The sequence below is a fragment of the Gasterosteus aculeatus genome, chromosome 20, assembly GCF_964276395.1.
Source record: "Gasterosteus aculeatus chromosome 20, fGasAcu3.hap1.1, whole genome shotgun sequence".
NCBI lineage: Eukaryota > Metazoa > Chordata > Actinopteri > Perciformes > Gasterosteidae > Gasterosteus > Gasterosteus aculeatus.
In genome coordinates, this window is record NC_135707.1 from 12346788 (window position 1) to 12361486 (window position 14699).

The window sequence follows — 14699 nt, forward strand, 5'->3', positions numbered from 1 at the left end:
CTGACGGACACATTGTGTGACCCACCATCCTGAGTGGTTTTGTTCATAGAGCCGCCCGACTGTCCCTCTTTGTCTCTCTGTGACACCGTCCTCTTCAGCGGGGTAGGAAGAACCGTGACCTTAGCAGAGACACCACCACTGCTCGGGGAATCGGACGTCTCATCTGTCAGGAAGAAATACCGAAACAAATACAGTCAACTGTCAAACAATCTTACAGGAAGATTAAAAACATCATCACGTGGCAATCGGATCCGGTGCTTGTACCTATGCTCCTCCTGCTGCTGCTGCTGCTCCCGGTCCGTGGCTTCTGGAGGATGGTGGGTCGGGCAGCCAGGGCGGGCTTCGCTCCCTGCGGCATTGGTGGTTTGGGACTTACTTGCCCCCCGGGAGAACTAGAGGAGGAAGTAGCCCTGAGACGACGGGCCGGGTCGGGCTTTGCCTCGGCACGAGGAGGGGGCTTCTCTGCAGGACCCGTCGCCGCGTCTGATTGGTTAATCGAGCCACTGGGAGACCGGCTTTCTGAAATGACGGGCGGGGGCTTGGCTGCTGGCGCACGCAAAAAAACAAAGAATGTTTAAAATACTGCACACAATGATTTTCATGCACCACAATGGGTGTAAAACAAGACAAAGAGAACGTCTTCAATCCTCTGAAACCAGCTGTGAGTTCATCTCAGTAGGAGGAACTCACCTGTTGCATTGCTGTCCGGTCTGTCGGGGCTTGAAGACTAGAGGAGACACAGGGAGAAAATTATTTTTTAATGGATTACTCAGTTCTATGACACATAATAAGTAGCCTTACCTTTTTCATACTTCTTTTATCTTTTGCTTTTTTTAAAAATCACACCACCTCACCTTGTGTGCCCTCCTCTCCTGCTTGGCCTTCATCTCTGCGAGGAGGCCGCTGCCCATCATTTGCATCCCTTGGTACCGCCGGCTTCCTTGGGGGCTGCCGCGGCCGTCTGAACACTCCCAGGGCTCGTCCATGGAGTCTGGTGTCCGCAGCTCTTCTGAGCGGTCCGAGCTACTGCTGTAGTCGGTGGGCTGGGAGCGGCTGGAGGCATCTCTGCAGGGCCGACAGGAGCGGTTAGTGAATCGGGTGCCGACTGGTACGTTGAGACAAACGGGGGGACAATAGTCATACCTGGACTTTGGCTCAGGTGCTGGGCTCTTCACTGACACCTTTGGTGAAGACGGCTCCTCTGGAATGGAAGCCGGCGTCGGGGCGGCTGTGGCCGAGGATGAACCTGAAGCTGGATTGGTCGCCTGGGTTTTCTCTGACTTACCTGAAACTGGGGGTGTCGCCTGATTTTTTTTCGGACTTGTCTGATTTATCTGCCTTTTCTGATTTGGAGGAACGTTTTATGAGGTTGAGGAATCCTCCTTTACTCTTTTTCTTCTCTCCATCATGAGATTCGGAACTCTTGGAACGTCTGAGAGGAAACCGAAGGAGACAAAAATGATTACTTGTAGTAAGTAGAGTGCAATACATCAATACTGGAAAAAGAGTATGAGAAACTATTTAAACAAAGCATTGTCCTCACTTGGAGTCCATCCTGGTGACTTTTGTAGAGAAGAACTCGTCCACACCTTCGTCCACCCTTCCCATTAGGCCGTTCTGCTCCCCATCCTGAGAGGCGGCGCTGTTGATTTCCTGAAAGAGAAAGTTGAAGGATCTAGTACCATGTCTGGAAATTAACTTGAAACATGCATACAAAGACTGAATCTTAACTCACAGGTATTTTGCTGGAATGCATTTTCTTGTTCCGTCGTGGTCGCAGTTTGGTGAAGTGCTGCAGCTTCTTTTCCTCCTCGGACGGCAGCTCCACCATCCCTACTGGCGGTCGGTGCTCCGATTTTGGATGAACCTGAGACGGAGTGGGTGGAGTTTGAGATAAAGTTGAAGCGTCTTCCACATGGATAGGGACGTCTTCCAGGGCCTTGTCCAGGTCAAACTCCATCTCTGTAGGTTGGACAGTCAAAAGAGGGTTTGTTGTAAACATACCGTACATTGATATTTAGGAGGACTTCAAGGATAAAAGTAATCAATACAAAATAATTATCAAGCAGATCATTTACTATTTGACTCTCAAACAGGTCAATGTTTTGAAATATAAACAAAGAATATATAATAAACTGCTTACCAAATGCACGCGACACTGGCCGAAGCATTCTGCTGTGGATGCTCTTCCTCTTGGATTTAGGAGTCATCTGATCAGATAGAATTCATGGTAATTGTTAAAAAATGAACCAAAGCAATAAGAATAGACATCATAGTTTGCACTAATGCCAGACATCATCCTATATAATCAAATCTCAATACAATAATAATACATTGTACAGGTGGTAATATGTATTGATGGATACAGGTCGAATATTATTGCTTTGGTGGTTATAATGAGTGAAAGTTATTGTAAGACAAACATCTCTATTTATATATAGACAGGTACTTATTATGTTGGAACACATGTTGCGTATCGTATTGTGCTGTGATCCACACTTACACGGTGGTGAGGAACAAGGTGCATTGAGTGGAAAGAAGCAGTGCAGAGTGGCTTGATGGCATGAAGAGAAATGACATACATAACACATGTTGTTTTTCTACAACATCTTTAATATAGATCAGCAGGATCAAATATTTAAATACGCAAGTCTCTTTGTGCTGCTGGCAAAAACAGAGCACAGAGAGCCTTGAAGCAGGCAGGCGCAGCAACAAGAGACAGAATAGGAAAAGAGCAGTACGAAAGGAAAGCGAATTGAAAGGAGAGAATGGACGGACAGTCGAGAATTACTTACGCTGGTGCAGCACAAAATCTCCATGGAGCAAAAGTGGAAAGAGGAAGAAAGAGGAACAGAAGTGAAGAGGAAAAAAAGACAACACACGGTAAAGGCCAGTAAGAGACAAAAATGAGAAAGACGGCTGGTGTTGATGTAAAAGTAGAGGTTAATACAACAGAGGGATGAAAGATGAAGAGAGGGGTGAGGAGCACAGACACCAGGGACAGATGAAGATGCTTCCTGTTGACTGCAGCCTGTATTTACTGCTCATCACAACAGCAGTACATATGAGCAAACCTGAAAAACTAATTATAAAAGCAAAACAGGTCTTAGGATTTATCAAAAAACGTTTTACTGAACGTAGAGACAATTCTTTTCAAATGAATTACAAATTTGACCCTTCATTTTCTTTGGCAAATGTAGATCAGCCAAGGGTTATTTATTCTAGAGGAGGGTAGTAAAACGCAAGTTGTAGTTGCTTGTGTTTGTCTCAGTTACGAATGTTAACTGTAAATTAGTTTAAGTCGCGTGGAAATAAGATGGGCCTACATAACAATTCATGAAATAAATCAGAGATTGGTTAAAAAACACGGTTCCACCCAAACCTACCATGCAGGTCTCTAGATCCTCCAGCCTCTCGGCCTCCAGCATCTCGGTCGACGCTCTTTTTGGAATCTTTTCCTCCGGGACGTCCAGATCCACAGACTCCTGCCGTACCAAAGGGCGACCGCGCCGCACCAGGTGGTCTGCCTGGGAGGAGGAGACAACCTTTACACCTGCTACAGCATTTTAAAGGTCGAATTAACAACCAAAATGAGCGACTTTAGAGTTTTGATGGATTTAATCTTACCAGAGTGAGTTGTGAAGTAGAAAGAGCCTCCAGAATCTCGTCAACAATGCGATCAGACAGGAAAGACGCCAGACTCAGCTTCACCTCACTGACACGGAGAGACAGTGACAACGCTTAGCTTGTGTAATCCTAGTTACGTATAAAGGATACAACCCAACACACTACACACCTGATCTTGTTGATGATATCCACCCCAGACTGCTCCAGGAGGGTTTTAGTGACAAAGCTTTTGGGTACCACCATCTTGGCCGAGCTGGCCTTTATTAGCTCTGGACGAAGACTACTCCTCTTCATCACATGGGGACACAGAGACTCTGCTGCGTCCACCATCGACTCCAGCAGAGTCTGTGAGGCGTTTAGATAACAGATGGGTGGATATGAACGTTGTTGTTTATGATGACGGATTTTATTAAAGCAACTCATGGCTGACAGAAAATGTAACTTATTCTAAGTATTTATTTATTCGTATTTACCCGTTTGTATGTAAAATATTTCTGCAACTTGGGCTCTAACTAAAACGATTTCTTTATTTACAAGTATACTTTATTTTGGTAGCTAGAATTTATAGTCTGCAGTCAAAAATATTCCATCCTTGCTAAAGTAACTGTTAGGACCCCACCTGTAGCTGTTGGTCCATGACGTTAGTCACCTCCCCGGCCATAGACTCCAGCTTCTCCTGGATGGGTCCCACTGACGAGCTGTTCACCTCCTCTCTGGCAGCTGACCCTAGGTGGTAGAGGTTAGGGAGCAGCTGAGGAGACACAGAGATGGAAATAGGATGAATAAAGGAATCAAAGAAAGGATGTAGCAGACTGATCTTCCAATGAGCTTCACGATCAAATCTTTTCATTCCTGTGTGCATGAGTTTAATCTCCTCACCGTTTTGGAGTTTCTTGCATCTTTGATGAGGTTCTCTGCTGACCTGACGTCCTCCAAGATGGCGTCTGTCTCAGAGTTCCTCAGAGAGTTCAGGTGGTCCTGCACCTTCACACAAATCCTATCAATCATCTGGGAGACAGAAATGAGACATGAAAGTTTGTATTTGAAATGTCAAAATTAGGTTTTTATAACTTTTTAATGATGAACGAACACATTCAGGGCTAAATGGTCTATTATCGCCGTACCTGATCCCAATATGAGATGGATATTTTCTTTGAGCTATGAGACAATTTACCTCCATACAGTACTAACATACAGAGGCCAGACACACGGCTCAATGAAACGCAGCTTTGTTTTCACCAGATATAAATGTGATATTTTTAGACCGAAACACCTTTGACATTTTAAGAGAGCGCAAGGTTAAGTTAGTACAATTCTGAATTAAATGTTGCACTTAGTACAGCCCTATCTACTTTATAAACAATTGTAGATTAGGTTTGGTTGAAAACATACAAATTATACTGCATATGAATTCAATAATAACCAATAATAAGTCATGTTACACACCTGTTGTGTGGTTGTGGTTACGATGCCCTGCTGCAGCCGATAAGCCTGTTCCTGGAGATATTTCCTTGTTTCATGGTTCCTGTAGAGATAATTCTCAATCTGGGGGGAAAACACATGGCTACAGTCATGATAATAAACCAAAGTTATAACATCAAGTATATTCAGTTAGATATTTTCTTTTTATTGGGTGTTTGACACTATAAACAGCCGATAAATCTTGAAATACCTTCAACAAGGCGTCTTCTGTTTTCTCAGGACTGGCCTTCAGAGCCTGCGAGGCATCGATGATGGGGATGGGCATGAAACGAATAGTAAAGTTCCTGATGGACACACAGCCAAAGGACATTATTATCATTCCACTGCTGGTTCACATTGTAAAAGAAGGGAAAGAGGCAAATGCAGAAGGTTTATTGTATTTCAATAAACGTGAAGAAAAGTGATGCATTCAAATTCATACATGTAGCATCGTGCAATATGAGTTCACGGTTTGCGATTTAAGTCACTGTAGTACAACAATAGAAACAGATGAATGCATTCACACGTGGTGTCTCTTGATACAACTATTTATATCTATAGTTTTTTTATTTAGGGTAACCTACTTTTTTTTAACCTTGAGTTATATAGTAATTATAGGCCATGGTTCCATCAGCCTGTTGTGAGTGGTGGAGACAGAATTACATGTGGAATGGCCCCTAGGCCCCTCATACGTTGGTTTATTAACAATTATGATGGGGGAGATGACAGAATGGCAGAATATAGAAATGAAGACAGCGATGAATGGAAAGCAGAAGGAACACAGAGATTAAAATGAGGGTGTAAACGAAAGGCAAGAGCCTGTCAGAGGTTGATGGTTTTCAACTTCAAAGGTGAACCGATTCATCTTTATTCATATACGTCTGCTTTAAAAATAAACACACACAGCAAAGCAACACTGTCACAAATCATATTAAGATTTGACTTTGACTCTCTTCCCTCGTGTCCTCAACTCACAGATCTGTTATGATTATGAATATGGCCTCCATACCCATACTCGATCATCCGAAAAAGGAAATTGTTGTTTTGATGATGAGGTGTCCTGGAAGCTAATTTATTGAGATGCGCAGGCAATTTCACACAGAGAACATTAGACAAAAATGAATCATTCATTGATTCTGGTTTTATTGATCTCATCCTCTCGCATTCTCTTCCTTTTCGAACACATGTTGCCGTGCTCAGAGAAAACATGTTCTGCTGTAGGCATCAACTACGCTCTGTAACGGTCATCAGCATACAGTCAGGTACACACACATGGATTCAGTATACACAGATACAGAGAGAGCTACTCACTTCTCCAGAGCGGCTGCTACGTCCTGGAGACCCTGAGGGCTGACGTTGTTCCTGTCCCAGATCACAGTCCTGCACAGACAAACGCATGACATGATCTACAACATTCTAGTTGGAGATCAAGTAAAATCTACTTGTATCAAGAAACATATTTATTCCCTATTGCATTTTCTTTTCCTCTCTTTGGTGATTAATATGCACATGTTTGAGTGCATAAAGTGTCGTGTAGAATGGAATTTATAGTGTTTTGTAGACAACATATAGGCCGTTTCAATAAATGATTCATACCATGGATGTTTTAAGTAGACAAAAGCAATTGTGATTGCCACAAATGTCGTCATGAGTGTGACGCAACTGTGCACAATGCAGTTAACAAACTTTTTAGGTCTGTAGTTGAGACTCACACAGACTCACTTCATGGCCTCATAAGACGTTGCGGCTGGTGAGATGCCATCACAACGTGTTACCTGCTTACCGATTGCCATTTAAGGCTGACAGCCACGTGGCAGGCACACCTACCTGAGTTTGGAGTTGATCTGTAGCGCTTTGGCCAACATCTTGGCTCCCATGTCCCCCATGGCGTTTCCGCTGATGTCTAACCTGGTTAGCGAGGAGTTGCTGCCGAGGGCGTTCAGAACAATGGTGAGATCACTCTTCAGCCTGGAGTCTGCGAGAGACAGAGAGGTGAGGGGCTGGGGAGGGTAGACATAAAGGAGAAGGGGGTTTGTATGTGGGGTGGGAGGAGGAGAAAACACAGGTTTAAGAGAGGATTGATAACGTGAAAACAAGGGATACAAATACTACCCGCTGTGTTAAAAGGAGGCAGGTCTTTGGTTTTTCTACAATGTGCAGGTCGGCCTCCAGTTCTTATTTAGCTTTAGCATCAGCCCATGTAGTGTATCACAACCAACTTTAACAAATGTTATTTTTAATTATCCATACGTTCCAGTGTCTCTGAATGTATTCACTATCCATGTATTCTTTTCATTTCGCTCCATCTTCCTATGAGAATGTGTGGGCGTGCATGTGGTGCACGGTCATCAGAGCTCACAGCAACTTTGTCATGCTTACGAAAGTGTCTGATGTGATTTAAAAGTTAATGATAACATGGAAACGCATACCTTTCCCACATACCAAAGATGTCCTTGCTGCCCACAATTTTAGCTAAATAATTGTCATTAACAGTTAATAAATCACTGTAAATCTTATTTTTCAAAATGGCCTCTCCTCCAACTTTATTTTTTCACAAATATAATTAGTTGTAAAGCTCTACGTTCCTGCCCGGGCTGGTGACTCAAAAGGGCAAATCCCAATTAAACATTTATCAGAAGATCAAGTGGACCCGCAAGAGGCTTTTGTAAAATGTCTAGGTATTATCATTCGAAACATGGCAAAATGAAAAATTCGGCACTGGACCACGAGGATTTCTTTGTGATGCGAGAGTGATATGAGGGCTTACAAACGTCCAACAGCGCACGTCTGTTCACCAGCTTTGAGCTGCTGTTTGATGCATGTCATTTACACAGCTGGACGGGGCTGATGAGGGTGGGCTGCATTCATACCATATTCAAAGTTAGATCAATATTCTCTGGAACAGAACGCAGTTTGTGTATCTGTTCAGATCTTTCAGCCATGAAGCATCCCAGGTCTGGATTCAGGCCAGGACACAGAAACACAACAGGGTAAATGTGCTGCCTGCAGCTATGTCACGCAAGCGTCTGTGCAGGGCAGTCTGTCGTGCAGAGTGTGTGTGCTTGTGTATGCATGTGCGTGTGGGACAGAAAGACAGAGATAGAAATAAAGGGAGTGGCAGGGGTGGCAACCGTTTTGAGATTTGTTTTGTTGTCTCTATTTATAGTTTTAGTTTTTTTGATGTTCTCAAATTTTCTGTTTCGCAGTGGTTACCCTGCTTTCGTCACATGTCTTATTCTTTCGCCTCTTTCGTATTTCGTCATTCAGAACAGGCCACGGATCAATCGGCTGTCCTAACCCCACCTGATTCATTCAATCCATTCTTTGACCCTCCACCTTTAATCTCCGCAAACCACTTTTTCAATTCCAGTCCATTAAGTTTTTCCCTCCTGTCCTTTCTTTGTATCCTTCCTGCACAGCCAGATAACCAGATGCTTCACAATGACAACACACACACACACACACCACAGAGCAACTCAATAATGCCATCAAGCCACAACATTTTTCTCATTGGGAGAGCTGGAGTAGATGACTTTTTTATGTTCTGTACTTTGGTAGTTCACCTTTATAGTGCTGTTTTGTTCCCAACTCTACGCATCCGCTACTTGAAATGGCATTAATATTTGAGAAAAACCCTCACGGTTTCAGCTTAATGTGATTTATTTATCGCTAGGGTAATTATATTCAAACCACCCGCCGACAAAGAGGTCAGAGGTCATTTGTAGAGCAGCTGGTGGAGAGTTAGTGATTTGCTTCAGCTGGATGCTGGCTGATAAGATTTGATGCTGAGGCATCAGTCTGGAGGATATTCTCTGTCAACATTTATCTCCTGTCCCCCACAAAACGGTAGATAGAGAAGACAATGAAAAACTCACCGACTCCTCTTCCTGAATCATATGGACCAAGCTGTCCAACACGGGCGCGAGGTTTCTGTGTCAGGAAAAAGAACAGATGTTGCAAAAAGCCATTTTCTTTTCCCCTCTCTGTTAAACATTTCATTTACAAAGAGGTGGTTTTGTGTAATTCTCTGTCAAGCTCAATTAAATCAACAAAGGATTAATCGTGAAAGAGTATTTGTTTATTTTAAATGCATTTGGTTATGGATAGTCCTACTTTGGTCATCCACAACAAAACAAGCTAAGACACCCTAAACAACAACCAAACCGCACCCAGGTCTCCCTCATAGCCCGGCACTGCACGCCGCGTTCTTACTTGGACTTGATGTTGTTGAAGTTCTTCCCCAGAGACAGGTGTCGAATGGATCTGTTCTTGGCCAACCACACCAGCAGAGTGGACAGGTCCGAGTCCAGGCCTGGAGGAAGAGGGATTTTGTTAGCTGAATGCTTTGGTCTGATTATTAGCAACGGGGTTGGAATTTAAAGTAAATATACGGCACAACGTGCACGGCAGCTGCCGCCTCACCGTTGTCAGAGATGTCAAGGCTGGAGATGTTCGGAATCTCGGCAATACAACCTTCAAGGATCTGAGAGCCTCCGGACCGCAGCTGGGAAGACAGGAGGGGGTGTTTTAAAACAAAAACACAGACCCACACACCGCATGTGTGGTACAATGTGGCTTATGGCTTAATGACAGTACAGCTAGCTAAAGCGTGGAACTCTTTGAAAATGCAACTCCACATTCTTCCCAGAAGAAGTTTATTCTCATATTGTCAAATGCGTACAAAGAACTATATATATTGTTCATTATAAACCGCATGAAAACCCCAAAGCAAGAGGTTTAATACAAAAACATCAACATGTACAGTAAGAGCTTTAAGTGAAACATGCATTTGATCCCGACAACTATCAATGGAGACATGCAGGGTAAACGTATATGGTGGAACAGCATACAATTACAACACATACCATTCAAATAAAAAGACCCCAGGGAGAATAGGATGAGCATAAAATACAGTATCTTTCAAAACAGACATGCAAATAAAAATGAGGAGGAGTGAGATGTTAATTATTAAGAGTGAGCACTTTTGTACTTACACAATGGCCAAGCTTACAGAAGCATTAGGGGGCGAAAACTGCTTGTCAAAGCCATGCCAACAATTACCAGCAACAAAACACACAGATGCTTAATGATCATACGCGTGTTCTCACCAGTGACGCACACATTAGCACGAAAACACTCAACAGCGGGAAAAAATGGCAGAGCGCATAATTTCCCCTGCAGCTTGAGTTTGGGAAGAATTCTATGGGAATCTGGAATTGGAATTCCTGTGTAATTTGTATTCCTGTGTTATTCTTAGCAATCCCATTGAATCTGTCTTTTTCAGTTTGAGCAGGGGAGGAGACGAAGGTGAGGAGCTGTGTGTGTGGGTGACAGATGTGATAAAACAATTAGGGTTGGAAACGAAGTCCCCCGCCTCACCCCCAACCCCTCTGCTCTTCTCCCCCCTCCCTGCTGTCTGCCAAGTGTTCCATTATCCTGCTCTTGACAGCGTCTGGCCTGTCCAATGGTTTTGGAGGGGATCCTAAAAAGGCTGATTGCACTGGATAAGTGTTACCTTCATATATTTAAAAACACTCTCTCAAACTTTAGCTGAAAAAGGCCCTTGCACAAATACGGCTTTATAGTAAATACAGCAAGAATCAAGGAATACAACACAATCAGCGCTCCAGGGACATCGGTTCTTTTGATTACTTAGTATGTTCCCGCATTGTGCTTTAACCGTGTTCCCCGTGCTGCAATGTAACAACAGCTGAGGGATCTATTTCCACTCTTCACTGCAACTGCTCTGGAAAGATCCCTGTTGTCACTGCATTGGGTGATGCATTTAAAACCTTTTTGTCTGCAGTGTGCAGCCACGAGGGAATGATCCCTTTCCAGCCAAGTATAAATGGACGGAAAGATCTAAAAGATGTCTTGACTTTAATTGAAAGGATTTACGAGGGAAAATGAATGGTCTGTTAGTTTTACCTCACAGCAGCTGAGATCTAGAGACGCATCCTTCAGATTGAGGTTACTGGCCAGACCAAGCAGGAGAGCTCTGCAACAAGCATGTAAGCAGTTACAACAATTATAAAAGGTTTTGAGAGATGGATATGTGACTTCTCAGAACTATTCATGTTACTAAATGTTAGAAGTTCATATCCAATGGCGATGGTGCCTCCATTTGTGAGCATAATTGTTTTTGCCACTGTCAATATCCAAACTCCAGATAATAATGATTGTACCGCTTGTAGTAAAAAAACATTAAACTGCAGCGTCCCAGTGATATAGGCTGACGGGACAAGTTTATTTTCACTGTACCCGAAACGCTAAAAATTCACAACTTGGAAGGAGGATAGAAGTGCTTAAAGGAGATGAGACTTATTAAATGTGAATGAATTGCTTTCTCACTTGAGGGCCTCCGGTGGCAGCTTGGTTCCTGACACGTTAATGGAGCTCAAAGACATGGTGCTGCTGAAGAAGTGCTTAAATGACGGAGGCACCTCTTTGCCTTTCCTTCAAAAACAAAAAGAGAGCAGGAAATAAAATGATGCCAGACAAAAACACCACCGCAGACAACTTTGCTTCGAATTTCAGGCCCTTTGATCCAACGGCGGGAAAGGCTTGAAGATGACCTGAGATTCTTACCATCTCCTAAAAAGCCTGTGACCCATTTCAGTTTGCATCTGATGTTTTAGAAACGTTTACAGCTCCACAAAACAAAGTCCTCAGAGAGGATTCTGACAAAAGGAGAATCGCTCAAGCCCCATTTACTGTAAAACCCGTACCCACTTCTGCCCCTGTGTCCACTTATTCACTTTCCCTTCTTTCCTTCCACCTCTCCTGTACTCGTGTTGTACTAGAATCCCCCTGCCCCCATTACTGATCCTCTCTCCCCCCTGATGAAGTGCTCAAATCCCAACAGGCCCAGCGGAAAGTGAGATAATAATTGTAAGATAACTCCGCCCACTACCCATCTGTTACACACCATACACAACGTGCACGACCATACACAATGTACACTACAAAGACGCACACACACACACACACACACACACACACACACACACGTATGCAGGCACTCATATTTAAACGCACTCTATGCACATTTAAACTCCTGCAAAAAACATCTCGTCCTCATCTTGTTTGTAATAGCCCTTTCTGACCAGCAGGTGTCCCACACACCAACATACAGACTTCACCTAAAAGGAACTGCTGTCATTTCAGGTCAAAATCAGCCTTTTAGGGCAAACACTTTGACGTAGACACATCTCTCTACAGGGAAGCTTCAGTGGTGCAATGGGATGAAAAGCTAGAGAGCACACAGTGGATGACAACTTACAGATATAACTCAATATTAGCTTTACATTTAAGCCCAGATTTTACAAAAATATGCAACTATAGAGTATAAGTATTCTCGGCTCTCGTGGTATTTTGGAAATGCAATTCAAATACACTGATGAACATTCAACGTTTTAAGATATGAGCTATAAATTTTGCACAACATGCATGGATTTTTACCTGTGAGGGAAGACGCTCTTTGACACATTAAGAACGGAGAGGTGTTCGACGGAGCCTCGCAGCAGAGCTGAGCAAACCTGGAAGACACACTGAATGCATTAGCATAAGATATGAGCGGTTTAAACATGTCTCACGTGTTGCTCGAGTTGTAATGCATTGTTCGTAGAAGTGAAGGAAGCGCCTGTGTTATGTGTTAAGCGTGTGAATGTGTTTGTATCTGGTTGTTTGTGTACGTGAGAGGGACAGAATATGATTCAGGAGCAAGTCAATATGTTCAGTGACAGGCCGACAGCTGGCTACATCTCAGAGTAATCAATAAACTGTATTTGGCTCTCTGACCCACGTCAATACATCACACACGGTATTCAGAATCACTTCACAAGCAGCGAATGGCAACAACGTCTGAGTGGTTGTATACAATTAGATTAAATTTCCCGCAACACCAATATTTACGGCTGGTACTTAATTTAACAACACATTATAATGAGGCACGAGTAACTGCATGTTAAGATACTCTCTTATTCTGCTGGTATTGTTCAGTTTAAAATGTGTTACCCATTATCATATCTTTCTACCGAATCCTCTTTAATGTACAGGACAGAACTTTAGTGTGCCTCCCAACTCACCTGGTCCAAAGAGCAGTCAGCGTTGGAGAGATCCAGGGTGGCCAGACTGTTGGGTTGAGCCAGGAAGTGGTAGAAATGCTAAACGCAAAAACACGAGAAGACGATGCCGAGTCAACACAGGAAAGTGAGCATCTTTGTATCCCTTTCCTGCTCTCATTCATCATTTTAAATAATGTGTGTTTTCTTTGCCTCCACACATCTACAGCCCTGAACTCATTTAATAAAATGAAGTGTTATTGCTACTAGCGCTAAAATGCACATTTAGTTTGTACCTGAATGTCGTCCCCCCGGAGGACATTCCCTGAGAGGTCCAGATGGACCAGGCTGCTGGGGATAGAGGGGTTGGCACTGAGTGACTGACAAAGGCTGTTCACCCCTGCAACACACACAAAGGCAATGTCGGCATCATCACAGGCTTCCTGTTTGGACGGCCAATGAAGGAAATATCAGCGGGTGAAGACAGAACGGGATCAGAATGTAGAGTGAAGGCATTGAAGGGGGAAAAAAACATTTCTTCTCATGGTGTGTAAATGTAATGCAAAATCTGCAGGATGAGGCTTTTACATTTTTATTTCAAAAGAAGATATTTCCAGATTAATTCCAACATCAAGCTCTGAACAACGTCATGAAGTGCTGCTGTCATCGGAAATGTTTATGTGAGAATCAGAGATTTATTTATGCTGGTATGTGTGTGTACTGTTATTCTCTTTGAACGACTGTCACGTCGATCACACGGGTGACACACTGAACTAGCAGTGTGTCGAGGTTTGAGTCTCAAATGATGGACTCAACAGAGATAGAAAGTTGAGAACAGAGGAAGAAGGGGCTCAAAAAACTGAAAAATACACAACAATAATAATAAAGATAAGATAATAAGAGAGACAATATTTAGAATATTCAAGATTTATGCAACAGAAGCAAACAGTTGTAAGTTATATTTAACTTGAATCCAAATTCAAAAGGATCCATTGATCTACCTCAGCCTCAACAAAATTTTTAAAATGTACGTGTTCAAAAGTTTAAAAAAAGATGAAAACATCCACACTTTAATTTTGCTCTGCACAGAGGGGGCATTTGGGGTTTGGATTATAGATTAGGCCTTTAGCTAGATGGGGAGGGCTCAGTTTAAGCACTGCAGCCCTCTCCCAAACCCAACACAGTGAAATATGATAGCTCTTTATTGATTGCCTGATAGCGGAGTATGTTTACGGAGGGTCCCTAAAGTCCGTGCATGATGGGTTTACTGTGGGTGAGAACCAAGAAGAAATTGAACCTGCAATTGGTTGTTGATAGCGACTACATTTAATCTAGAAATGAAGACAAAAATAACAACAAATCCCTGGCATTTTCTGTTTGCAGAAAAGTAATGACCCCCTTGATATTATTTCATTAACTGCAGAAGGATTTTTCCATCATGCCATGAAGTTAGGTCTCTACAGATTAAGGAAAGTGGTCTAGTAAGCAGAGTTTATGCAAATGGAACACGAGTACTGTTTACAGATGGTCTCTTCTGCACACTCACAC

At 43.1% G+C, this 14699-nt stretch overlaps 1 protein-coding gene across 1 annotated transcript in view; it reads right to left on the reverse strand.

The window, feature by feature from the left end:
- LOC120810077 (F-actin-uncapping protein LRRC16A) overlaps window positions 1-14699 on the reverse strand; it is a 45532-nt gene that overhangs the window by 3616 nt on the left and 27217 nt on the right. The window contains 27 exon segments of the mRNA XM_040164306.2: window positions 26-163; window positions 265-546; window positions 691-727; window positions 855-1065; window positions 1144-1313; window positions 1315-1432; window positions 1544-1653; window positions 1736-1962; window positions 2144-2210; window positions 2796-2813; window positions 3387-3527; window positions 3628-3715; window positions 3797-3972; window positions 4247-4378; window positions 4507-4635; window positions 5074-5172; window positions 5300-5393; window positions 6400-6468; window positions 6916-7088; window positions 8964-9018; window positions 9301-9400; window positions 9511-9592; window positions 11017-11086; window positions 11440-11544; window positions 12550-12626; window positions 13176-13253; window positions 13448-13551. Coding sequence (XP_040020240.2) covers window positions 26-163; window positions 265-546; window positions 691-727; window positions 855-1065; window positions 1144-1313; window positions 1315-1432; window positions 1544-1653; window positions 1736-1962; window positions 2144-2210; window positions 2796-2813; window positions 3387-3527; window positions 3628-3715; window positions 3797-3972; window positions 4247-4378; window positions 4507-4635; window positions 5074-5172; window positions 5300-5393; window positions 6400-6468; window positions 6916-7088; window positions 8964-9018; window positions 9301-9400; window positions 9511-9592; window positions 11017-11086; window positions 11440-11544; window positions 12550-12626; window positions 13176-13253; window positions 13448-13551 — 3150 coding nt within the window.